The following is a 27595-nucleotide window of genomic DNA, read 5'->3' on the forward strand; positions in this document are numbered from 1 at the left end:
TCTCCTCTACCAAACTAATTACTAAGCTAAGCTATGCTAATATGAGTGATTATGTGAGGAGATGTACATCTTTCTCGTAAGATACTCCTTCTTCCTCTCAATCTACTCTCATACCCTGCTAGCTCTCACCATCTTTGAAGGTGTGTGAGGTCTTGGGTCTGAGAACGGGGATAATTAAATTTGTGTTTGTTAAGTGTTTTGCTTAGTGCATGAAGCTTTCATCTTCATTGCACTAGCTAGTCTTGAAGGAACACAAAGAATTGTATTGTACAATGTCTCTCTTGATGGGAGAAACCATAATACAAAGCCTTTTGGAGGGGGGACCGGCTCCATGCAAATCCGGTCCTCAACTGTTGTCATTAGCTTAATTTCTCTCTCTTTTGAAAGTATTGTCGATGCTATCTAACTAGGTGTTATGCTTTTTGTTGCTCTCTCCACCCAAGCACTCTTGTAATTCTCATTAGGAATCTATTCTAATGAAATGCCCACTATGTTCATGCTCATTTCCGCTACAGACAAGTTATTAGGCCATTAAATGTTACATGTTGGGCATAATCTTGCAATCAATGCATTGAAGAGATGAACATTCCATACAAGAATCCCATGAAGAACTTGATGATCACTTATTTGGCATACATGGCAATCAAAGTTGTGCTTACTTTCTTCGTCCATGTTTTGTGGACCCCTACAATTAGTACTTGCATCCACGAAAAATAGCATGGATTGGTCCTTGCTCAACACATCCTTCTATACGTGCTATCAAATAGGAAACACTCACTTTGAGTCCTATAAAATGCCACATGCCTTCAAAATGCAAGCATGATATAAGTGCTATCTAAGAGGAAACCCTCACTTTGCATGTGCAAAATGCCTCATGCCATCAAAATGCAAGCAAGGTGATAATGCCGCCTCTCAGGCCTATGTGGTTGCACCCTCCTTATGAGGAAATTTCCTGGACTACATCATGGTTGCTCACTCCTTCGTTGCATAGCATTGATATCGTGTGTTTTTCACATTGTTTGCATAGATACTTCATTCAACAAGCCACTTTTTCACTATGTTGTGAGTGCACTACAACATCATGCGACAAACCTTGCCTGCTTGCTCTCTATTCCTGTCAACTATTGCTTGGTCAATGTCAATTATGATTTGGCCCAATTGTTTTTGCACACACCCCACAAAAGCCCCAGTTGTTTGGTCAACCGATGCTCCATGTATCCCCGTGGTCTCTTCCTTGTCATTCCCAAAGGTTGCAACTTGTGAGGCTCCCTCATCAATGATTGTCTCATGATGTTGCTCAACAAAAAATAAAAAATAGCTTGATTTTGCTTTTTTGTAGGCCTTATGCAAACAATAATGTGTTTTGGAAGCTCAACAATACTTCAACTTTCACATAAGGAAAGGAAGTTTGTCAAGCATTTTTTGCCAATTGGTCTTGCAATTAGTGAACTCGAAGAAAAATATCGAGGAGAACAAAAACACTAAGAACTTTTAGTAGCTAAGGCCTCTACAAGCTTGCAAGCTAGAATGCACCTTTAAGCTTGACCAAAGAAAAGAACGTAGGTTGTCTCCGGTTTCCATGCATGTATAAGTTTTGGCTGACATGCACAAAAGAGAGGCTTTAAATATAAAGCACTTGCTTCGCACACTGGAATTAGGAAAATTCGGTCCTCTCCACTATAGCTTGTCCCACAAAAGCTGGCTGCTTGCTCATTGTTCGCTTCTACGTTTGCACAAGGGTGGCTGCCAGCCTTGCTTTGTTCATGATCATTTCGTGCTATTTCTCCGTTGCTTTAAAGGATATAATTACTGTTTCTTGGGGCAACAATTTTGTCACTTTCTGGGCTTCGCATGGAACATCCTCATGTGAGTAATTTTCTTAGCGTTCCACGTGGAAAAATCTCAGGCCTGCATTTTCCAAAACGCTCTTATAGAATCATGGTAAGATATCTTGTTATATGAACATTAGTCCAAATGGCTTTCTAGATAAAACTAGCTAGCTAGATCGCTTGTAATGCCTTGCAATGCGATCTCATTAGGTCAATGCCAATAGACCTCCTTAAGAGGTGCTTGATTGACATTAGCCCTCCCTTATCTCATCACCTAAAAATAAAAACACAAGCATCTAGTTAGTCAATGAATCCTTGTGGTGTGGTGTCTCTCTCCCTCTCACTTTGGTTGTATTTTAACAATGTAATTGCAAGCATTCTAGCTGGACCTTCCTGGAAGATGTTAGAGTTGATTTCAATTGAAGCATATATGTAGGATTGATGTTTGCACATGTATCTTTCTCTATTCTATCTGTACACATGGGTTGTATTTGCACATGTATCAATCTATACACAATGAGCAACTCTCTCCTTCGGGCCGACTGGAGGGCCACCCACCAACCTGCCTCTGCCCACTTCTTCTTTTGGCACTTGATGACACATACAGACAAGCTCGAGCGTCGCACCCTCACTGCTTGGCCTGTTGGTACTCTTTTCTCACCAAAACCTCTCCTTTTGGAGGCGATCTAGTCACGCCAGCTACTCCCTGTACAGCTCGTGCTCTCCGCCCACCTCAGCTGTCCCCCCCTCTCCTACGCTCGGATCGGCCATCGCCGTTTCGCAGGTGAGCTCCCACACTAACTCTCTATTTCTGGATTGCTGGTTGCTGTGTGCAATGCAATGCAATGCTGGCATCAAATAAGTCCTTCAAGCAGCTGCTTTGACCACCCAGATTATATTCAGTTTAGTAGTAGAGTTCTATTCTCAGCTTCTGCATGCGCATATGTTTTTCTGCGGATTGTGTACACAAACAACTAATATGTAGTGGATAGTGGTTCAGATAGCCTATCTTTGCCAGGGAATGGTAGAGGCTTCTTTGTTTGCTTCTGCAAGCTACCGGATGAATCCTGAGAGCTGCTCCTGGACTTTTCAATTCATGCACAATATTGTGGCTAATTATTAGTGCACACTTCTCTCTCTCTCTCTCTCTCTCTCTCTCTCTCTCTCTCTCTCACACACACACACACACACACACACACACACACACACACACACACACACAGAGTGACAAAGAAAAACTTCTCATCCATCAAGCACTCCTCATGCCAAAGAAATGCACACAACTTCCATTAGGACAAGATGAAAATGCAAGCGTGAGTTTATAGCACCTTTCCAGGCATACAAAACTATTCCAGATAGACTTAGCACAAGGCAGCTCCGGCCTCCGCTCTGCAGGCTCTGCTGCTGGTCGGTCGAGGCTGCATTATGGGAGGATCAGCCATGAAGAGCGAGGCATGTGTGAAGGTCAAGGCGTTGCAATTACTAATAGGTAAGCGCTGAGACGGCTGCTTGTGAGGGTGAAGCCCTAGCTCTTCTTGGCCTCTGGCCTGCCAAATAGTGGTTTCCTTGTAGGTCTACACCCCTTTCCTTAGCTGCTGGCCAGTGCTGCGGCACCTATGTGCTCATATTAAGAGACAAAGCTCGGTTACCTATTGGTGATTCACTCCTGGTTACTTCTTAGTGATTTGAGCAGTAGAACCTCAAGCTGCTGCGTCTCATATCTGACGCTCTTTAGATCCAATGGATGTCAAGGAACACAACTTGATTATAGACACATTTGCCATTGAAAATTTTGTGACACGTTTGCCCATTGTAACGCTCTTAAGATCGAGTGGATGTCAAGAAACACAACTTGATTAAAGACACATTTGCCCATTGAAACTTTTGTCATATCAAAGCGAACACGATCAGCCAAATGCAGAGATTCATCCTCACATTTTGTAAACTGAGAAGATTTTATTTATCCTGGATTATTCCATGGCTACAGCATCATACACTTTTTCCATTGTGGCACACCTGGAGACAGAAACCATACACCATCTAAGCTTTCATGCTTTTACCCCCCCTCTCAAGTCCCCAATGGGGTTTGCATTTTCTAACATCTCCTTGAAAGGGAGATGCAATAGTAGTAGAATTCTTTGCAGTTTTTGAACCCTTGTGAATGTCATAATAAGGAGAAAGACTTACTTTCTGTTTTTCTTCTTTCTTTATTGTGACGTATTTGGTTCCACACAGTTCCGTTGTTCTAGATCTTGTGCACATAGGGTCATAGATGCATGAAGGTTTGACCAGGTATGAGTCACAGTCCAGACTGCAGCAGACAGATTAGATGTGAAGTTTGAATTGAGTGAGAGAAAACCCAAAGAGAGGCCAGAAAAGGTTCAGGTTACTGATTTTTTATTGAGAAATGTCACCTGACTTGTTTTCCCACAGGTTGTGCTGATGATTTAATGCTGTGGTTCTTATACAATATTCGCCTGTTGAAATCTCATGATGTAGAAGAGAGATGTTCTTCACGTTTTGAATACAATCCATCAGCTGCAAACCCTGGGACGGAATAGTGTGCATGTCACTGCATTTCTTGAGTCTCATTGTCTGTTTCCTTTTCTCTATGGAACTTTGAGAAACACAAGTACTTGCACTCAGTATGTTTCTTGCAAGTCTGTGGACTTGTCAGTTCGTGGAATACCACGTTCAGCTCGCTTACATGCTTTTATCTGCCTTACTGCATGGTTTTGTATAAAGGGAACCTTTATCCTTCTGCATGGAATGGGGCAATCATATCTCAGAATGTGGTCAAAGTCTTTCCGCGTGGCAAATTATTAGTGTTTGTTGTAGATATCTATGCTAGTAGCATGTGACTAATTTTTCTCTCTGGTTTTCAGTCTTTTAGATGTCACTCATGATGTATAAATGTTACTTCATGACCAAGCACATGCTCCCGTCTGGTTGGTGTCTCACATTCTTCCTCAATGATATCGAAGGCAAGAACAGCATTAAAAATTCTTAAATCTAGAGGAAAATTGAAGTTTGCAACTTGGCCTTCTAAAGGTGTTGTCACTGAAATTCAGGTGTAGAAGAGGATGGAAAATGGTAACTGTCGCGGTGAAGACAACAGTGTGGACGATAAACCAAGTATGGCATTAGTTGAAGGTATTTTGGACAATGGCTTTGAAGCTCAAAGAGAAGCCCCCTTGGGATTGACGCATGAGGTACATACGCAATTGAGTCAACTGCCAAATGATGAAGATAACAATCAAGACCCTTGTATAGAAAAGCTTGAGGTAAAGGATCAAGAGCAAAAGCTTGCTTCGAGTATCAGAACTTTTGATAAAATAGAGAAATTGACTGAGGAACATGAGAAGACACCCTCATTGAGTAAGCTGAAGACCACTCAAAAGTCAGATGCAAAAGTAAGCTAAAATTGTAAAGTTGTCACACGGACACATCTCAAAGTGCTATCTGACCTCTTTTGTAGCATTTAACAAATGCAGGGTGTTTCAAATCCTTTAAAGAAGTCTGGAGTTAGCTCATCCAAAGCTGGAGTTGTTTCACTGAAGAAGCCTTCAACAGAGCCAACGGGTGTTTTGAATGGAAGATCTTCACAATCGGTAAAAGGATACACGGAAGTCAACTCAGGATCCTTTGCTAGAATCAATGGAGCCAGCAGAATAGCAGAAGCCGCTAAATTACCGGAAGCTTTGCCTTCCACTTCAAGGTTATCATTGAAACAGGCACATCTTCGAAAATCCCACTCAAATTTTACTGTTCCGCAGCCCTTTGCACTTGCAACTGATAAAAGAGCTTCCTTAGGAGGGCAACCACACTCTTCAAGTAGAGTTTACGTGTCTTCCAGGTCTTTCAGCTCTCAGGTTGGTCGTTCTTTTGTAATTTGTTCAATGGTGTAATGGGTGTTTCATAACAATGGCATATCAAGTTATGTGTTCTCTAAGGTTATGTTACTGAAGGGGCAAAAAACAGCAAAAAGTTACCTAGTAAATTTCTTGGGGTGGTTTGTTGTTATGCTTATGCTTAACCATGTATATTTAGTTACATACTACATTCCGCACTCTTCTTTTTATTGTCCATATACAACTTCCACTCTCCATGTAAAAACTTGTTTTAAGGGCTAGAGGTTGAGTGTAGATTTGTAAAGCAAGCTTGGAAGAAGCATTCTAGTATTATGTCGCATGTATCATAATAGGTAGTGGAAGATGCGACGAAGACACAGACTGGCCTCCGATTTGGTAGACACTTTGTCTTTGATCTTGCTCGACTCTGATAGGATGCTCTTGACACTCCAGAACCTATAAACACAATCCGATACAATATGCCAATCTCCATACAGTCTTGAAAGAGCACATATCACTCCAGCTGTTGTGCAGTCTCGCCTAACATGGTCCTGGGGCCTATCGAGCGGGCTTTGGATACACGGTTGGCTGGATCGGGATGCCTCCTTTGAGCCGATGCCCACCTTGGGTATGTCAGTCCTACCATACATCCGCTGGACCGGGGCTTTTTTCTACCAGGTGAGAATCCCGGACGGATTTCCTCTAGAAGAACAATTTGTTCATCCTGTCCCAACCGCTCCTTCAAGCCGGCTAACGGGGAACATGGGATAGACAATAATACTCGAGGGTATATCCAGTTTGTAGGAGACATCACTAATCTTCTTGATAATTTGGAATGGTCCACAATGTCGCGAAGATAATTTGGAGTATTGACCAATATGGATCGTTTCAAAATTCTTCAGTACCTTAAGGTACACTCACATCCCCTCTTGAAGATCACGAGGTTGTTGATGTTGGCTAGCATAAATGGTAGCCCTATCTTGGGGCGGTCTTTATGCTTTCCTTAGTGATCACGAGCATTTCTTGCATGTCGCGCAAGAAAGCGGCTAGGGATTGCATCTTAACCCCCTTGCGTCTAGTAGCGTCGGTGGTTTCGGCTCATAATTGTGCATAAGCATTAATGGGCTATAACCTGTAGTTGAGTGCTTATTATTATCAATGTGTGGGAGATAGTGTTCCCAATCAGATTGACGGTGGAAGACAAGCATGTAGCATATTCTCCATGGTTTGGCTGGTGCGTATGTAGCATATTCTCCATGGTTTGGCTGGTGCGTTAGGTCTGTCCAATCTTAGGGTGGTATAAGGGAAGTATGTGCCACTTCCCCCAACTTGCCAGCCTCGTTTTCATGTGATTACTAGCGTCCCTTGTATTCGGCACTTTCTTATGATATTGATCATTTGTTCGCGTCCCTCACTCTCGTGTCCCTCTTGCGTTCAGTTTTCAAGTTGCGTTCTTGTACATGCGTTTGCTTGCCTGCAGGTCCCGTTTACATCGCAGGTGAGCCGGCGCGGCCCCGTTTCTCGCGACGCCCTGAACGAGGGCGTCACACTTGGTATCAGAGCTTCGGCTCGAGTCCCCGCCGACCCGACGTCGGCCCATGGCCCGTGGTTGTCACCACGTTTTCGGCCCGTCTGCCTTGTTTTTCCACGTTTTCTCCGCATTCTTGGCCCGTTTTGCCCCGTTTTGACGCGTTTCTCCACGCTCCCCATCGTTTTTCAACGTTTTACCTCGTTTTGCCCCGTCTTACACCGTTTGGGACCGGTTTTTATCGTTTTTGAGCCGTTTTTCACGGTTTTCGTCGTTTTGGACCCTGTTTTGCGTTGTTTCATAGTTTTTCAACGTTTTCAAGCCGTTTCTCGCAGTTTTCCAGGTTTTCGACATTTTTGAATTTTCCTCGGCTCCGGCCACAAAAGCACCCCAATGGCGGGAAATCAAGAAGATGAAGAAGGATATCGGACTGAATCGGAACCGCATAGAGCCCCGAAGAAGAACAAAGAGAAGAAGTCGCGACAAGACTACCAAGAATCAATGGAAGAAAGACTGGAGGCACGCATCATGGCCTCCGTAGAACACCAAATCAACGTGATGTCCGCGAATCTGAGCGACCTACTGCAAACACAGCTAGGCCAGCGACACGAAGACCGCTCGGGTCCTAGTAATGTCAACACGCGGCGAAACACACAAAGACGACCGCGGCCCGGAAGATTAGAGACAGTCGACGAAGATGAAGGCTACCTGGATGACCGAAGTGAAGGGCGCTACTACAGCCCTGAGAGAAATCTAGAAGATGAAAACAGACCGGGAAAATTCAAACCCATCCCCCCAGAGAAATACAAAGGCCATCGCACCTCACTGGAACTCAACAAGTGGTTCAGTGAGGTAGAAGACTACATGCAGTGGAACAACATAGGCAGACGCAGATGGGTGCAAGTGGCCAAAACCTTCCTGGCCGACGACGCCTATGTATGGTTCCTCACTGAACAGCCATCGAAGCACTGGGAGGACTGGGAAGACTTACAAAGAGACATGCTCAGCTACTTTGTCTCAGAGAATGAAGGCAACAAAGTCAGAGATTCGTGGCGCGATCTACGCCAAGACGGCCACATATCAGATTACGTTGTCAAGTACCGCCGCCTGATGCTTCAACTTCCACTTATGCACACAGCAGACAGGCTACATGGATTCCTGTACGGCCTTAAACCCTGGGCCCGTCGCGAGGTAGAGAAGCAGAATCCCAACACCTGGGAAGTGGCCGCCAACATGGCCGAAAAGCTACGAGACACAAACTCAACCCCAGGTGTCACTACAAACAACCCTCGCCCCAACAATTTTGCCCCCAATAACTGGCCTAACCCACCCGCCGGGTGAGGCCGCGAATTTATACCCAATAACAAGAGCAACGAACCCCGCTCACCACCACGTAGCTCTTTGGCGAGCAATTCCTACAGCACCACGTCTAGCAGTTTCGCCCCCAATACTTACAAGGGCAACAATAACAACCCGCGCCCCGATCGCACATGGTGCAGTGACTGCAGAATTGCTCATGGCCCCTACTACGCTTGTGTACGCAAGCGCAATCAAGCAGCCTCCTCATCTAGGAGGGTCAACACCCTCCAAGTAGAAGAACCACCCTCCCCCCCCCCCGAATAAGAGTTGAAGAACCGGCTAGCCCTGTGGCCAACCAGCAACCCCGGATTGGAGCAGTTTCCCTCCACCCACAATGCATGGCAGCGGCAATAACGGACACTCAGAACTTATATGTCCAGGCTACAATTGGATCCCAACAGTAATGGATCATGGTAGACTCAGGCACCACACACAATTTTCTTTCGCCACAATGTGCCGCGCGCCTGGGCCTACGTCTCACCACCGTCAATGAAACGACAGTCAAGTTTGCCCAAGGAAAGGATAACAATGTCAAGGCAGCTCGTCAAGTCAGGATCGAGATGGGTGAATTCACATGTCGACTTGATTTCATAGTGGTCCCAATGGACGACTTTGAGGCAATCATTGGTCTCTCCTTCAACGACAAGTACCTCATTGCACTCCTAGGCATGAAGGTGGACCAATTACTGCTGAATAATCAGGGCAAAGCAGTGACAGTACAAGGCGCCAGACTCACAACAAAGCAAGCTTTCACCCTCCAGGCGCATCTTCAAACCAACCCCCCTCCCATCAACCGCCAAGACCCTGCTCAGTTAGCAGCAATGAAAGGCAAACAAAAAGTCCCAGAGACATCTTCCCCCAGACTCAATCTTATGAGTGCAAAGCAAGCAGAGCGGGCTCTCAAGAAAGGAGCTCAAGTTCACCTCTGCATCATGCAAGCACAAGAGCAGCCCACAGCAAGGCTCAACTCCATCACCATCGGGCAAGCCAAAGTGGGTGATCCCTCCCTTACTCCCATCCTTCAGAAGTACAAGGATGTCATGCCTCCAGAACTCCCCCCCGGCCTACCCCCTCCCCGTCAAATTCAACATGAAATTGACCTCATCCCAGGAAGCACACCCCCGGTGAAGGCCCCCTACCGCATGAACGACACCGAGCTAAAAGAGCTCAAGAAGCAACTCCAGGAATTGGAGGATCAAGGTTTCATCCGGCCCAGCAGCTCTCCTTTTGGGGCCCCAGTTCTGTTCGTCAAGAAGAAAGATGGCTCGATGCGGCTCTTTGTGGATTATCGGGCCCTCAACAAAATAACTATCAAAAACAAGTACCCAGTTCCGCTCATGGAAGACCTCCTGGACAGATTACAGGGTGCCAAGTACTTCACGCGCATCGATCTTCGCTCAGGCTATCACCAAGTCCGCATTGCCCTTAAAGACATTGCGAAGACCGCCTTCCGCACACGCTACGGCTTCTGGGAATGGCTTGTCCTGGGTTTCGGTCTCACCGGCGGTCCTGGCACCTTTTACAGAATAATCCACGACAGTTTCCGTGACATGATTGACGACTTTCTCATCACTTACATCGATGATCTGCTCATTTACAGCAAGACCTTAGAAGAGCACCAGAGGCATGTCGCAGCAGTACTCCAGCGCCTCCGGGAACACCAACTTTATGCAAAGCTGGAGAAATGTGAGTTCGCAGTTCAAAAAATCGAGTTCTTGGGCTTCATCGTCACGTCCGAAGGCATTATGGTGGACCCTAAGAAAGTCGACGCCGTCATCAAGTGGGCTCCCCCGACATCCATCAAAGAAGTCCGCGAGTTTGTGGGTTTCTGTCAGTACACACGTCGCTTCATCCGCGACTTCAGCAAGATTGCCGCCCCACTTACAGAGATAACCAAAGGCCACAAACCTTTTCAGTGGACCTCCAGAGAAGAAGAGGCTTTTGAGAACTTGAAGATAGCCATGTGTAGTACACCCGTCCTCCGACTACCCGACTTCACTAAACCCTTTGAAGTCCACACCGACGCCTCCGATGGTGCCATTGGTGGAGTCCTCATGCAAGAGAATCAACCCATCGCCTACGAGTCCCACAAGTTCACAGATGTGGAGACCAGATGGACCACCCATGAGAAGGAAATGCTCGCTGTCGTCCACTGCCTCCGAAAGTGGCGACACTATGTTCAAGACAAGCACACCAAGGTATACACAGATAACATATCCCTCAAGTACTTCCAAACACAACCCAAAATAACCCCCAAGCAAGCCAGGTGGCAAGATACACTGGCAGAGTACGACATCGACATCATCCACAAACCTGGCACCACAAATGTCATGCCAGATGCCCTCAGTCGAATGCCCACCCTCACAGCCATCTCCACAGCAACCAGCACCCTCCGGCAACGCATCCTCGACGCTCAGAAAGCTGATCCTGCTGTCCTCCGCATGCTCAACGACCACATCTCTGGTAAAGCGGCAGTGGGTCTCTTTGAAGTCAGAGATAACCTCTTCGCATGGAAAAATCTACATTCCCAATGACCCAGAGCTCAAGAAAGATCTCATGTGGGAAGCGCATGATTGCAAGCTAGCGGGACATGGTGGACAGAAAAGATCTTATGACAAACTCCACCAACATTACATGTGGCCCAAAACGAAGGACGACGTAATCGACTACGTGCGCACCTGCCCAACCTGTCGACTGGTCAAAGCTCAACGAGTCAAGCCTGCTGGCCTCCTCCACCCCATGCCAACACCCTCCCGGCCTTGGGACATGGTAAGTATGGACTTCATCGTCGACCTCCCCCCCTCCCACGGCCACACTACCATCATGGTGGTCGTCGACTACTTCACCAAGCAAGCTCACTTCATACCTGCAAAGCCTCCCGTCACAGCCTACCAAGTAGCCAAACACTTCTTCACCAAAGTCTTCAAATACCACGGCCTTCCCCTAGCCATAGTTTCTGATCGCGACACCCGCTTCCTCAGCGACCTCTGGCGCGAGCTCTTCAAGTTGCTAGGCACCCAGCTCCGCTTTTCCTCCGCCTACCACCCAGAAACCGATGGGCAAACTGAAAGAGTCAACCAAGGCATTGAAGACTACATCCGCAGCTACGTCAAGGCAGATCAGAAGGATTGGTCCGAATACATGGACGTCCTGGAATTCCACTACAACAACTCCATCCACAGCAGCACTGGCTACACACCCTTCGAGCTCTCCACAGGTAAAGAAGTCATCACCCCTCTTGCACTGGCAACCGGCGACGTGCATGCCCAGGATCTGGAATGCGAGGAGTTTCTTCAACAATGGCAGACACGCATGCAAAATGCAAAGAAAAGCCTCGAGCAAAGCAAGGTACGCATCGCCAAATACGCCAACCAAAAGCGACGACTTGCTGAACTCTTCAAAGAAGGTGACCTGGTCCTCGTAAGCTCTCAGAATATCACCCTCCCTCAAGGCCTCTCCCCGAAGTTCAATCATCGCTACTATGGTCCTTACAAAGTGCTCAAGTCCTTCAACGACGTCACCTTCAAGCTGGAGCTACCACCACACATCAACATCCACAACGCCTTCCATGTAAGTTTGCTCAAAAGATTTGTGCCGGATAACACATATGGTAGAAGTCTCCCCGAATATGTAAAGGATGGCCCGCCACATGAGCCGGAGGCCATCCTAAAGTCGCGTTTTGGGCGCCGGGGACAACTATTCTATGTCAAATGGCGAAATCGCCCTACGACGGAATGCACTTGGGTCCCTGAAGAAATCATGCTTCGACTCGGGAGACCCCTTGTGCTGCGCTTCTACAATATGCCGACTGAAGAGGAGGACAACCTACTAACTGACAACCACATAGCGTAGTCCTCCCCCCACTTTGTAAATAGCATCACCCCAGGTAGCTAGACATTTTGGTGGCAACATCTAACTCCCCTCCTTGTAAATATCCGCCCCAAAACCTCGGCATCAACTTTTGTATCGGCACCTCTCAAAACCCCGGCTTGACGTGGGCGTCAAGCTCTCTCAACCCGGGGGTGTATATAAGGGAAGTATGTGCCACTTCCCCCAACTTGCCAGCCCCGTTTTCATGTGATTACTTGCGTCCCTTGTATTCGGCACTTTCTTATGATATTGATCATTCGTTCGCGTCCCTCACTCTCGTGTCCCTCTTGCGTTCAGTTTTCAAGTTGCGTTCTTGTACATGCGTTTGCTTGCTTGCAGGTCCCGTTTACATTGCAAGTGAGCCGGCGCGGCCCCTTTTCTCGCGACGCCCCGAACGAGGGCGTCACAGGTGGTTGGAGGACGACATTGTCAAGCGGGTCTCCAGTTTCTAGAAAACCATTTGTCAGAATTTGCCAGTGAACTTAGGATCATGGTCATTAACAATCTCCTCGAGCAAACCATACAACTTATATAAGTGCTCCACAAAGAGCTGAGCTAACTAATGGCTCTTTATGATGGTGTGAGTAGGAGTAAAACGTGCCATTTTTGTAGGTTCGGGGCAATCCAGCTACAAAATCCATAGAAATGCTAGTCCATTGCCTTTCGGAAATTGCAGAGGATATAAGAATCCAAGATGCCTTCGACGTTCAGCTTTATTGAGCTGATGCTGCGCACATTATCGCACATCTCAACAAAAGCTTTCATCTGTGGCCAATAGAAGTACCGGCTTACTAAGGCCAATGTGTGGTGCATGCCAGGGTGTCCCACACTTGGAGCATCGTGACACTCAAACCGATGTTAGTCTCTCTCTGATCTATCGTGCACACATGACATGACACAAGCCATACTCACAGAACGACTGTAACAAACTGCAGACGTGTCAAAACCCTCAAGAAGGGAGCCAACTTGAAGATGCCGGCCGAGGGGCCTAAACCCTAAGAAGAACAAGTAACAGAAGAAGAAGTCCTACCAACTTATGGGAACCCTGTTCGATGGGGCCCCAAGTGACAAAGGATTGAAATAAAGCAGGACCTGTACACACACACACAAACTGATGACGTGGCAGTTGTACGGTAGATTTTCAAAAATTGCGCTGACATGATGACATGGTAGGCTGTACGGATTTCCGCGTTTTGTGTTGGTTGATGACGTGGCAGGCTGTACGGATTTCCGTGATTGGCTTTGCTTTTGGACCATATGCTTTTGAGTTTGAAGGCTTTTTACTGTAGACTGCTTTTGGAGCCTAGGGCCTTTAAATATGAGGTTAGGGCTCATTCTCTGGCATGCTTTCTGGAGAAGGTGCATATTCTGGAGTACCGGCTTGTATTGTGTTGATGCAATATAAAGAAATACCGAAAGGGACGCCAAGGTTTGAGGCCAGTACTCTCTGGGGTGGAATTCCGGCACTCCGTGTCACGTGTCGTCTCTCTCTCTCTCTCTCTCTCAGTTCAATTGTTATTGAAGTATTAAATGTCTGTTCAGTCTGTTCTTTTCTATTGGCACGTGGTGCCCGTCTTGTGATAGTGGTATCAAAGCATCAGGCGTGTGCTTTTCTGAAAGCATACAGGTCCTACAAAAGAGCAGACAGAGCTATTGGAATTTTATTGGAGGTATCTTCACGCTCCAACCCGGACCTATTAGCCACTCCCGCCCTTACTTCATCGCGCATCAGACGCGCTCCCGTCTTCACCGCTCATGTCTTACAGGGCATAAGCCATTAAGATCACTTGCAAGAGAAGGATCCAAGATTTGTTTCGAGTCGCTGTTTTTCTCAAAGGAAGTGCTATGCAGATATTGATAGCTACCAAGCAGCATACTCCAAGTACTTAGCAAGCTTTCAAGAAAATTTTTGCCCGAAGTTCTATGGTTTCTGACATCTTCCTTCGGAGTGCAACTTCTGGCATAGTGGGGTATCCTGAAATGCTTGCCATGGAAACCCTAGCAGATTATAACTTGAAATTTCTCGACATCTCTCAGTAGATGTCTCTTCACGATCAGGTGACCTTGGAGGTCCAGTGCGATTGCTATCTTGGGACTACCATCGCCGCCAAAGAAACATTGTTTGTCCAAGAGCTGATGGACCATGCTGTGCTCGGCTATGACCTTACGGAATGAACCTAACCCTAATTTTTGGTGTAGGTTCCAGGATGGAAAGTCAGTCGACTTTTCAATCTCGACATGTTTAAGAACTTGTTTGGTGATCCTGTTTGGAATTTGTTTGAAATGGATGGTATCTGTTTTGAACTTGTCTTTGTGCCGATTTGAATTGTTTGACTCTGGTTTTAATACTGGTTTCAATGAGTGGTGATTTTACTCCCGGGTGGAGTAGTGAGAAATGATGTTTGAGAATGCTTGTTCATACTGATGGCCCGGACCCTTGTGGTTATTTGCGGGGGGAGTATTGAATGATTGAAAAGTGCTGTTTTTTTACTCATGGCCCAAACCCTTGTGGTTATTTGTGGGGAGAGTATTATTGTTGTTACTCATGGCCTGGACCTGGATGGTGATGCGGGAGGAGTATTAAGAAGTCTGAGCAGTGGTTACTCTCAGCACATCCAAACGACGCAGGCTGTGGTTTGGGGGGCGTTTGGTTGTAAAAGGCCTCTATATCTCATAGCCCGGACCTTTTTTAGGTTATTTGCGGGAGGAGTGATGAGGGAGTCGTTGAACAGCTCATGGCCCGGACCTGGATGGTTATTTGCGAGGGGAGTGTTCATCGGCAACTTTATGTTTCTATGTCTTGTAACATGCATATGTGAGCATTTGTGTTGCATTGTGATGTGCCAACTATTGAATATTCCTGATTGGATGAGATTGCCTGGATGTAATTTTAGTGCATCAAGACACTCGTGGAAGATCAGTACTGTCTGGGTGTGATGGCTAATTTTACTACGCCGGAATATCAAGAGTTCTGATCTGGACGAAAGGAGAAGCTAACTCCTTGATCAAAAGAGCAGAAAGGAGAAGCTAACTCCTTGATCAAAACAGCCGAAAGGAGAAGCTAACTCCTTGCTCAAAAGAGCAGAAAGGAGAAGCTAACTCCTTAAAAAAAAGAGCAAACTGATTGTCCCTCGGAAATTTTTGAGCTAACTTGAGTTGTTTTGCAGATATGTTGTAATCGCGGACAATTACTCTCTTTGAAGAAGGGGAGATGTAACAAACTGCTGACGTGTCAAAGCCCTGAAGAAGGGAGCCAACTTGAAGATGCCGGCCGAGGGGCCTAAACCCTAAGAAGAACAAGTAACAGAAGAAGAAGTCCTCTCAACTTATGGGGACCCCGTTCGATGGGGCCCCAAGTGACAAAGGATTAAAATAAAGCAGGACCTGCAACACACACACACACACACACACACACACACACACACACACACACACACACACACACACACACACACACAAACTGGTGACGTGGCAACTGTACGACAGATTTCCAAAAATTGTGCTGACATGATGACGTGGTAGGCTGTACGGATTTCCGCGTTTTGCGTTGGCTGATGACGTGGTAGGTTGTACGGATTTCCGTGATTTACGTTGACAGCTTTTTGGCTTTGCGTTTGGACCAGATGCTTTTGAGTTTGAAGGCTTTTTGCTGTAAACTGCTTTTGGGGCCTAGGGCCTTTCAATATGAGGTTAGGACTCATTCTCTGGCATGCTTTCTAGAGAAGGTGCAGAGTTTGGAGTACTGGCTTGTACTGTGTTGATGCAATATAAAGAAATACCGAAAGGGGCACCGAGGTTTGGGGCCAATACTCTCTGGGGTGGAATTCTGCCACTTCATGTCGCGTGTCGTCTCTCTCTCTCTCTCAATTCAGTTGTTATTGAAGTGTTAAAAGTTTGTTTAGTCTGTTCTTTTCTATTGGTACGTGGTGCCGGTCTTGTGACAACGACAAGCATAGAGAGTGGACATCAGACTCACCTCTAGCCATAGGGCCAATACGGGCTCACCCTCGAGCTTGGGAGCTTGCAATTAATGGGCTAGCCTCTACCACAAGGGCTGGTGTCCCATATTACCAAGCCCCCACCGCTACGAATGTGCGGGTAGAGTTGCAAAGGGCGTCTAGTCCAAGTATGGTGATCACACAAGATTGGCTCACTGTTGCTAAATGGACTATTTTCTTATTTTCTTATTTTCTCGAGTAATTTCTTTTTATTGAAATTAGGATATTAAAGATGTGCACTTGAACCGTAAGGTTAGGAACTGTAGATCTACTGGAATTATTAAAATCCATCAGGAACGGAAAGCTTTGATGCGTCATATGATGGGTGACATCAGTTATTCATTGCCAAGGTCGATTCGGAAGAAATGGGAAAACTCTGATGCGTCATATGAAATTGTCTGTGGAGTCTCGACTCCGAGTACAGACGGAAAAAGGATTGAGAGCTCGTCTCTCGGATTTCCCTTACGGGAAGGAACGACCATTGAGTCAGAGATTTAGAACGGAGGGGTTTTCTCCGGTTCTTGTGCTTGTAAAAAGATTCTCCCTAATAAAGGATTCTCTCTAAGGGGGGGGGACCAGCCCATCTTTTGGTCCCAATTACTGTGTCGAACTTCTCCCTCAACTTTGTTTAGTTGAAAGATTATTTATTTTCATCTTGTTGATTATTCGTGTGCGCTCCCGTTTGTGACAGTGGTATCAGAGCTCGGATTCCTCTCTTTCTCTGCAAAGATGGACGATTCCGGGAAGGAACGGGAAGAACCATGACAAGCCACAGAAGAACCGCTGAAGACGAACTTCAGCAAGTGCAAGCCCAACTCGCGGAATTGCAACAACTCATTTCGTTGCCGGCTGTTCAAAAGGCTTTGGACGGAATCAAGAAGCCACAAGGAACGGATGCCGATGGGCGTCAGGAAAATCCTGTTAATGGAAGCAACCAGCACGTGGATGGTGCGGAAAAAGGTGCCGAAACGCACAAGGGATCCCCGGATCAGAACAAACGGCCTTCTAAGAGCAAGGGCCAGTAAAAAGAACTCTCTCTGCTTAATGAAAGCAAGGATATCTCTATCTCTTCTCCATCATACTCTCCTGATTATACTACTACATCTACTTCTCATACAGTATCTAAATCTTCTCCCAAGAAGAAAACTCCTACTACTTCCCTACATGCTACTAACGAGAAGCCCCAGTTCAAGAGGGATAACCGCAGACGTCACCGCAAGATTTTCAAATCCGGTGACAAGGATGTGAAGTTTGATAACTACACAGGACGGAGAGATATCTCCAAGGCACTGTCTTTCATCAGGCGGTTTGAAGTTGCTTTTGCCAACGGAAACTTCACAGAAAAATCCAAGTTGCGTCATGTTGGGATGCATCTCAAGGAGACTGCAAGCAACTGGTGGCTAGCCAAGATTGTGGAAGGTACTCAAGCCAGAACCTGGACTCAATTCAAAGCTGAATTCTATGAACAATTTCTTCCACCGGATTTCGAGAAGGACATTCGGAAGAAATGGGACTGGCTCGCCCAGAAGGAACAAGAGAAAGTCACGGCTTATGTTGACAAGTTTTGGTCGGTTCTTCTAAAAGTTACGCCTTTTATGAAGATTTCCGACGAAGAAAAGATGCGAAAGTTTGAAGCAGGTCTTCAACCACCGCTTCGGAAGAGCATGAAGGTGTATCCACATGACACCCTTCAGCGGATGATGGAGTCGGCAATCATTGCCGAGGATTTACATTCCACTGGTACCCCCAGACGGATGGAACATAGCACATACCGTGCAAGGCAAAGACCGGTCTATGATGACCATGGCAACCAAGGCAAAAAGCGTTCCCTAGAGGATCCGGATGAGCCTAAGAAGCCAGAGGGTAATGGAAAACGGCTTAAATATCTCACACCAAACCAAGTACAAACCTTCAAAGAGCAAGGAAGGTGCTTCTACTGTGGTGAAAAAGGACATATGAAGCCCGACTGCCCTGCTCGGCAGCAGCGGCATCTTCAAAGAGGGAACAATCGAAGAAGGAACCCGCTCCACCGAGCTTGAATTCCATTCCTGATGTGCAAGGGAATACAGAAACCGAGAAAGGGAAGCGCCAGCTCCTTAAAGGTTGGGGATCTGAGAATAACCAACGGGTGTTGATCCTCTACGACCCTGGATCGACGGACAACTTCATCTCACTAGAAACTGCAAAACGTTTGGGCCTTACACCGGCTCAGCTTGGAACTCCAGTCACTTCCGGATCGGCATTTGAGGGGTTGACCACCAATGCAACTCCCGTGCAAGGACAACTCAATCTCCGGATTGGTGAATACTAGGACCGCGAATGCTTTTTGATGGCACCTATCGAGGGATGTGATATCATCTTGGGTATGCCATGGCATTACCATATGCAACCGGTCCCAGATTATGTAGAAAAGATCCTCGCCTTTGAGCATGAGGGCAAGAAAATTAAAATTTTTGGTGATGCAGAGGATTGGCTATTCCTTATTGTAAGCCATATCTCCATTAAGAAGGAAATAAAGAAGTGCTTTTTTGCTTACTTGATTTTCGCACGTGAAAGAGATAAAATGAATGAGGGTTCGCTCTCTAGTTTGGAAATTAAACGTTTTCAATTTCTTGAAAAGCATAAAGATTGTTTCACGGATTCTCTACCAAACAAGCTACCTCTGGAACGTCCGGAAGATCATCACATTGATCTCGTACCAGGTAGCTCTCCCCCAAACCTACCCCCTTATCGGGTTAGTCTTGCTCAGCAAGAGGAAATTTTGAAGCAAGTCAACGAGTTTCTGGAAAAAGGTCTAGTACGACCAAGTACTTCGCCTTACTGCTCTCCAGTTCTACTGGTGCAGAAGAAAGACGGCACGTTTCGAATGTGCATAGATTATCGATCTCTAAACAAGATCACTATCAAGAATCGCTTTCCAATACCCCGGATTGATGATATTCTCGATAAGCTGCAGGGAGCAAGCATCTTTAGTCGTATTGACTTAAAAAGCGGGTATCATCAGATACGCATAGCCCCTGAAGATGTCCATAAGAGTGCCTTTCGCACAACTTTTGGACTTTATGACTTTTTGGTAATGCCGTTTGGCTTGACCAATGCTCCTGCCACATTCAATCGAATGATGGACCGAATTTTCAGCCCACACCGAGCTTTCATAGGAGTGTTCTTTGATGACATACTCGTCTTTTCAAAGACCGAGGAGGAACATCGGAAGCACTTGGATATAGTGTTTCAAGAATTGCGAAAGCATGAGTTGCATGTGAATGCAAAGAAGAGTGAGTTCTTCCTCACTGAGATACACTATCTCGGCCATATAGTCTCACACAACCAAGTGAAAATGGATCCCGCAAAGATCCAAGTCGTGCAAGATTGGCCAACTCCCACTACGGTACATGATGTACGAAGTTTTCTGGGATTGTGTTCTTACTATCGGAGGTTTATCCGAGGCTTTGCTCAAGTAGCAGGACCACTTCATGACCTAACAAGGAAAAAGATCCCTTTCAGGTGGGGATCGAGACAACAAGGTGCCTTTGGTAGGCTAAAGTACCTATTAAGCCATGGACCTATTTTGATAGTGCGAGACTTAAGGAAACCATTCGAGGTTCACTGCGATGCTTTAGGTGATTGCATCGGTGCAGTGCTTAACCAAGAAGCCCATGCAGTGGCTTATGAAAGTAGACGACTTAAGGATGCAGAATTGCATGCCTCGATCTACGAGAAGGAACTTATGGCTGTGATCCATGCCTTGTCTACTTGGAAGCATTATCTTCTAGGAGCGGATTTTGTGATCAAAACCGATCACCAGAGTTTGCGGTATTTTCTTACGCAACGGAAATTATCTGAGAAGCAAATGAGATGGGCCAACTTTTTGTCCATGTTTCACTTGCAGATCCTCCATACGGCTGGGAGTAAGAATGTGGCTGCAGACGCATTGTCTAGACGGCCTAGGGTGAACGCAATTACTTCTGTGTATCACCAAGAATTGGAATCACTTCCAGAGTTGTATCCGAATGACCCAGACTTCTCCTCCACTTGGAATAAATTACAGAACGGAGAGGATGAATATCCCTATTCTATTCGGGATGGTTACCTCTATCACCACCAAGCAATTTGCGTGGCAGAACCATTGAGAAAGAAAATCATGGAAGAAGCACATGCTTCACCATATGCAGGTCATCGGGGAATTCTCCCTACGACCTTAGCATTGGAAAGATATTTCTTTTGGCCAAGCCTCAAAGCAGACATTGATCAATATGTCAGGGAATGCTTGGTTTGCCAAAAAGTAAAGTATGATCGGCATAAGACGCTTGGGTTACTCCAACCTTTACCTGTGCCTGATCAACCCTGGGAGAGTATTGCCATGGATTTTATTATGGATCTCTCAAAGACTCAAACAGGAAATGATGCGATCTGGACTATCGTGGACAGATTTTGTAAGCAAGCTCACTTTATTCCAGTTAAGAAAACAATTAAAGCAGACCATATGGCTAGAATTTTTCTAGCACAAATCTTTAAGTATCATGGGCTGCCCAAGTCTATTGTGAGTGATCGAGATCCTCGCATGACAGGCAACTTTTGGTGTGCCTTGTTTGATAACCTTGGCGCAAAGTTGAATTTTTCTTCTGCATATCATCCTCAAACGGATGGGCAGAGTGAGATCGCTAATTCCACAGTATTGGATATGCTGAAATCTTATGTGTCAGAAAGACAGTCTGACTGGGAGAAGTATTTGCCCCTTGTTGAGTACGCTTATAACAATACCGTACATTCGTCTACGGGGAAAGCACCTTTTGAGATTCTCTATGGTAAGCCTTTGCTTCCACCGATCCTTGTCACTAAGGATAAGATTTTCGCAGCAGATGAGTTTGTCCGGGATTTGGACACGGTCACGGGCAAGTTAAGAGAACAATTTTGCGCTCTCAGGAAAAACATAAGAAAGCTGCGGATAAGCACAGAAGGAATCTGGACTTAACAGTCGGTCAATTAGTCTTACTCAAGTTTGAGAAGGCAAGACTAAAGAAACAAGCGACTCATAAAGGGAAAGTGGTAAAACTTTCCAATCGCTATTATGGGCCGTTTAAGATAATTGACCAAGTGAACGATGTGACGTTTCGATTAGACTTACCATCTAATTGGAAGATCCACAATGCTTTCCATGTTAGTTTACTCCGACCATATGTGGGACCGCCTCCAAGTCAGCCTATTGCTGAGGAACCTCCTGAGGTTGAGGAAACGAAAGAAATACTCCAACCGGAACAGATCATTCATCATCAGGAGCGGCCACTTAAGTCCGAGAAGATTACACGGAAGTATTTGGTAAAGTTTAAGAATTATTCTACTCTAGATGCTCAGTGGATGACCGAGCAGGAATTAGCACTCTATCCCGAGATTCTGGAAGGATATGTACAAGCACTACAATTGAGGACAACTGTTTAGAAGCCAGAGGGATGTTGCTAAATGGACTATTTTCTTATTTTCTTATTTTCTCGAGTAATTTCTTTTTATTGAAATTAGGATATTAAAGATGTGCACTTGAACCGTAAGGTTAGGAACTGGAGATCTACTGGAATTATTAAAAGCCATCAGGAACGGAAAACTCTGATGCGTCATATGATGGGTGACATTAAGCATCGCGAAGGGGTTTTACTGTTAGTTCGGTGGGAGAGACCGGGAAACGAATATTCCTGATGCGTCACGTGATGGGGTGACGGGAGCATCGGAAAGGGAATATCTCGTGGGTCTGGCAGGAAACACGAACTGGAAAGAGGAATACGCGTAAAGACGCAAGCACAAGAATAAAGATGGGTTCTGAGAAGCTTTTCTTAAAAAGCGGAATATTTTAACAAGCTTTTCGGGAAGAGCAGACGCTTTCCCGCGAGGAATCTATGTTTGCATTGCATTCGTGAATGTGGTTGCATCCAGGGACGCCTGGGAAATGTTGTGAAAGGCATTGTTTTTAACTTATAAGGTTTTATTGAGTTTTTAAGCAGGTTCAGACCAATTTTAAAATATGCCGGCCGCCCACTTAATAAGTGGGCAGCCACTTAGAAAATAAAGCAATAAAACCAGCCAGCGAATTCTCTCTCCCTATTTCGGGTAAAGCAGCGCAAAAAAAAAAAAAAAAACGGCTGCTATCTCTACGCGAGCAGCTGTTCGTGCCGTGGCCAAGGAGCTATAAAAGCACCACATGTCCTCACTGAAAGAAGGTTACCAACGTCAGCAAGAGAAGACTCTACCGCAAGAGATCGCGAGACTACGAAGCACGGAAGTCGCTTTTCTCGTGCAAGAGCGACAGGTATCTATTGTGGATTCGCCATACGAATTGTTGTCGCGTGTTTGTGTGTGTTTGCAGGTACTTCATCGCGAAGGAGAAGCGAGAAGGCTTCGGCCTACGCTTGGGAATTCCGGGAACGGAATTCGGAAATTGTCTGTGGAGTCTCGACTCCAAGTACAGGCGGAAAAAGGATTGAGAGCTCGTCTCTCGGATTTCCCTTACGGGAAGGAACGACCATCGAGTCAGAGATTTAGAACGGAGGGGTTTTCTCCGGTTCTTGTGCTTGTAAAAAGATTCTCCCTAATAAAGGATTCTCTTTAAGGGGGGGGACCAGCCCATCTTTTGGTCCCAAATACTGAGTTGAACTTCTCCCTCAACTTTGTTTAGTTGAAAGATTATTTATTTTCATCTTGTTGATTATTCGTGTGCGCTCCCGTTTGTGACACTCACAAATAACCCCAAGGTCCTATTTGTAGGATTCTTAACCACCTTAACCATGGGGCCATACTCACACTGCTCAGGCGCCCATCCTATGTCTAGGGGCATAACATGCTGCCACAGAAAATGCCCTAGTGGCTGCCCACCAAAAGCGCTAGGGAGGGGGCTGCAAAAACGCAGATATCGCCCCTCTTTAAATAACTTGCTACCTAAGGCCAAGGGCTGCCCACAAGGGGCGCTCTGTTGGGCTGCATGCTGCATCTAAAAGCCCCGGCCCCTGTTCCTTGATATACTGCCAATACCTGATTACTAGACCCACCCCTCAGCCCCCACGATCTAGAAAATAGGCCAAATGTGAGGAATAATATGGAGAAGGGCCTATAGGGTACCTAGGAGCACCTGAACGACGGGATAAATTCTCCAGGTTGCAGAAGCCAACATAGCCACGGAGAGAGCAAAGTACCCCAGGCTACACATGGCTTGACATGACCAGTATGAGAAAGCTACCTCTCTTGGCCGGGCAAGCCACAAAACAACCCTCACTCCCTATTGTCTCTTCAGGGGAGATATCGAGACGGGAATGGATGAATCCAGGTAGATGCCAAACTCATACACTTCTCGGGCGGGGATACTACCAGATCAAGTATGAGACTCCCAAGATGGATGCCAAGGTCATCTCGATGAGCCCGCTGGCCATCCGAGTGATCAGGGCTCATTTTCGACAGTGCTTCCTCAACAAGAACATCTGAAGCTGGATCAAAACCACGTTGCTTGATCTGCCCATTTTGGTCTGCTTCCCTGGCCTGAGGAGAGAGTACCTTCCCGGTCCTCCCGCTTCTTTCCAAGATTGGTTCCAAGATCGGGACAGTCTTGGAGACCCCGTGCAAGGTAGCTTCAGTGGCTGCCAAGGTTGTAGGTATTCCCACAATACGCGTTCTGATGCGAGACACCCATACCCTCCTGAAGGTAGTCCTTCTACCTAGGGTGAGTGGTGGGTGGCTACGCCAAAGGTGTTTGACATCTCAAGTGAATTGCCCAATGTGATCCCATTATTTAGTTTGGATTTTAGGTATTTATTTTACTTATTGTCAAAGTTTGGGTAGGGCAATTTATTGAGGTTGCTATATAAGCAACCCTCATCCTCCATTGTATTCACATCAGTTATTCATTGCCAAGGTCGATTGGTTCAGGAGACTCTCTCTCTCTCTCCCCCCCTGGGTCTCTACGCTTCCGCCTCGTCAACTTTGACATGGTATCAGAGCTTAGTACTCCATGACCTTGGGTGAGCAAGGCGGCCTGGAGAAGAGAACCCATGATGGGAACCGTCTACCACTACACCACCCTCGTTGGTGCCATCACTCTGCAATTAGTGTTTTAAAACGTTGCCCATTTGTGTTCCACTAGCGTTGCCCCCCTGTGTTCCGAAATGCTTGGCGTTTCTACCCTCGTCGCTGTCCTCCATTGTCTCCCCTCTTGGTGCCCGTTGGCTCTCTCTTTGCGAGCATATTAAAACCCTGCAGACTGAGGCTGCGACCACAACACTTGGCACACGGGATGTTGTCACGTGGACATCTAACCCTATGTGTACATGGACAAGCTACTAGGGTTCGGTTGAGTTCAGTCAGCCTAGATTAGGAAGTGTTCTGGCACTTTTGTGAGTCTGTTCGCAGACCGTGCATGTCCAGGCATTTAGATTAGATGCATATCCTCTGGTTGCACACAACATGATCATCAGATTTCCGTCTATACCCATCAGGAGCATCTTTTTAATGCATAGACCTATTTTCCCTATTTTAGTCAATTTTCACTTATTATTTTTGATTGACTTTTGTTGGGAACTAGGTAGGGCAAACTTTGCGAGTGAATATGTAAGAAACCCTAGCGCTAGCACTTTCTGGCAGAAGAGGTAGCAAGAACACCCTTGTTCAACAGGCACCTTCTGAGCAAGATCCCCCCCCCCCCCCCCCAAGCAGACCCTAGCATTTTGCAAACTGCAGACCTAGCGTTTTTCAGCCATCTTCAAGCGTGGCGTTTTACATTGCAGATCAGCCCGGCGACAGCAGGATCAGCAGAAACCTAGCGTTTTTGCAAGAGACCCCCAATTCAGCCTGGCGTTTTTGGAGCAGCGTAGCAGATCAGCGTTTTGCAGTTCCATCGTGACAGAACCAAGAAAAGCACCAGCGTTTTCAGTTTTCAGCGTGTAGACACCGTATTGTAGCCCCCGAACTTCGCAGATCTCACCTTCCCGCAGCAGATCCTCGCCGCACGGTCAGATCCAGCATAGTTTGCAGATTCATCCCGAAAAACGCAGATTTCAGCTTCTGCGTTTTCAGCGCGTCGTCGTTGCATTGTCGTCACGGCATAGAGTTAGAATTCCGCAGGTAAAGATTTGCAGAATTTCAGCCATTAGCGTTTTCAGATTTCAGCCCGTCTCGTCGTCGACATCGTCGGCAAGTCCAAAGCATTGTAGAGATTTGTGCAATCAATAGTAGACCGCTCTCGCCATAGAGAGTGGGGCCTTCGGAGGAGGGTTTGACAACATTTTGGTGTTGTATTCTCTTCTCTCTCTATCTCTCAGTCTCAACACCTTCCTTCACAGTGTTTATCCACTTTGTTTGTGATCATTTGCACTCTCTCACAGGAGACGCGGTACTCGCAGACACTGGGCGCGTGCAGTCCGTGACTCCCTACGCGTAGAAGGTCCTCGGCACCCCTCCTGTACCTACGCGTAGAAAGTCTTCCATTTTCTACGTTAAAGTTTAAAGGTTTTCTAAGCCTTGAAATAAACTTTTAAAGTTTAAAGGCTTTTAAGCTTTAAAATAAACTTTTAAAGTTTGCCTTATTCTCAGTCCCTTACCTTAGTACCCTACCCCACATTTGCGGGGCGGGTTCGATGGATCCGCTTACCGAAGGGGAAGGGCCGGGTGTAGATAGCTACACCACCCCATAAAAAACAACAGCCACATTTAAGTGGAGAAATAGAGATACTGTACTATCACTAGGATCATTACGAGTGGATAAAACGTCCAAGGTACATGATGAACTAATGATGGAGAAGGTCCAGATGATGCTCAAATCAGAGCTAAACTACATGAGAGATGACATCAGGAAGGAAATGCACGCGAGCGCAGAGAGCTACAGGAACTCCATGTATGGAGACATGATGAGAGAACTAAGGGGAGAGACCTGGGGGATACAAAATGAGGAGATTCAGATCTTGAAAATAGAACTACGAAACCTAATCAAGGCCGAAGTAAATGTAACAGAATGCGTTATGCAAAAGAAACTCGATGAGGCAGTAGCAAGTTTTGAAGCATGGAGAACAAATATGGAAAAGCACGAGGGAAAAAGATGCAATAATCGAGGAGCTAAAAGGAGAACTTGCGGCCTACAAATCTGCAACTAAGGAGAAGGGAGACGACCAACCTTCGGTGCTCAAGGAGCTTGAGGACATGAAGGATCAAATGAAAGCTCTACGGGAAGAAGATGAACAAAAATCGAAAACGGCATCCTCATGGGCGGAATGTCTGTTTAAGACACAAGAAAAGGTTGATGAAGCAGAGAAATGGATTGAGGATGCGAAGAAAGGGAAGGCCCAGATGCTCGAGACCACACCTACTTCTACCATTATTAATATGACAATTGAGGAAGAGCAGAAAAGGAAGAATCGAGCTCTACATGTGCGGGTAACAGGACTCAAAGACAAAGAGAATGTAGATGAAGAAGTGAAGGAATTGCTACAACGCATGGGCATCACAGAGCCTACTCACACAAGTGCATGGAGAGTGGGCAAGAAAGGAATCGATGAGAAGGGAAACGTAAAGGATAGGGCACTTATTCTCCGCTTCCCGAATATAGAAATAAGGAAAGAATTCTTAAAGAAGAGGCCAACTCTTAAGAAAACTGGTATCTTCCTGGGAGATGATCTTACATTGGCACAAGTGGCACACATGCAAGAGTTGATGCCAGAGATCAGGGCAGCAAGAGAAAAGGGAAAAATCGCCTTTTATAGAGGAGGGAAAGTAGTGGTTCTGGAAAAGCGCTCAGCATGATGGTGCGAGACCTATGGGGCGATGCTACAGATAGCGGCGTGGAATTGTAATGGATCATATAGGCTAGATGTAGGTGCCTTTGAAGACAGCTTTAGGGACAGAGACATAGTTTTCTACTCAGAGACACACCAGATACCAGGACAGCATATGCCACATGTGAAGGGTTATTTATGGGAAACAGCTAGTTGACCAGGCAAGAGATCTCTACAGGGTAGCTGGGGTTTAGGAGGAGCAGCAATCTTATTTAAAGAGGAGCTGAAGCCACTACTACAAATTATCAGGAAAGATGAGCAAGCAAGGTATATGTGGGTGAGAATGAGAGCCGAGACATGTAGATTCTATATATCGCTATATGCTACTTCCCTCCAAGTACCTCAGTCTACTCCTCACCTAAAG

At 46.2% G+C, this 27595-nt stretch overlaps 1 protein-coding gene across 3 annotated transcripts in view; it reads left to right on the forward strand.

Annotated features, from left to right (window-relative positions):
• Positions 1 to 2574: 2574 nt before the first annotated feature.
• The window catches only part of LOC147443154 (uncharacterized), a 38343-nt gene continuing 13322 nt past the window's right edge, over positions 2575 to 27595 (forward strand). The window contains exons 1-4 of one of the 3 annotated variants that reach the window (XM_086529063.1): positions 2575 to 2613; positions 4715 to 4813; positions 4901 to 5242; positions 5324 to 5701. In XM_086529063.1, coding sequence (XP_086385189.1) covers positions 4913 to 5242; positions 5324 to 5701 — 708 coding nt within the window. In that variant the 5' untranslated portion in view covers positions 2575 to 2613; positions 4715 to 4813; positions 4901 to 4912. Of the gene's footprint in view, positions 2614 to 2682; positions 2732 to 2832; positions 3319 to 4714; positions 4814 to 4900; positions 5243 to 5323; positions 5702 to 27595 lie in introns of those variants that run through there. The other 2 variants (XM_086529064.1, XM_086529065.1) reach the window with 2 other exon arrangements.

Source organism: Adiantum capillus-veneris, chromosome 14, assembly GCF_014529385.1.
Source record: "Adiantum capillus-veneris isolate H3 chromosome 14, ASM1452938v2, whole genome shotgun sequence".
Classification (NCBI taxonomy): Eukaryota; Viridiplantae; Streptophyta; class Polypodiopsida; order Polypodiales; family Pteridaceae; genus Adiantum; species Adiantum capillus-veneris.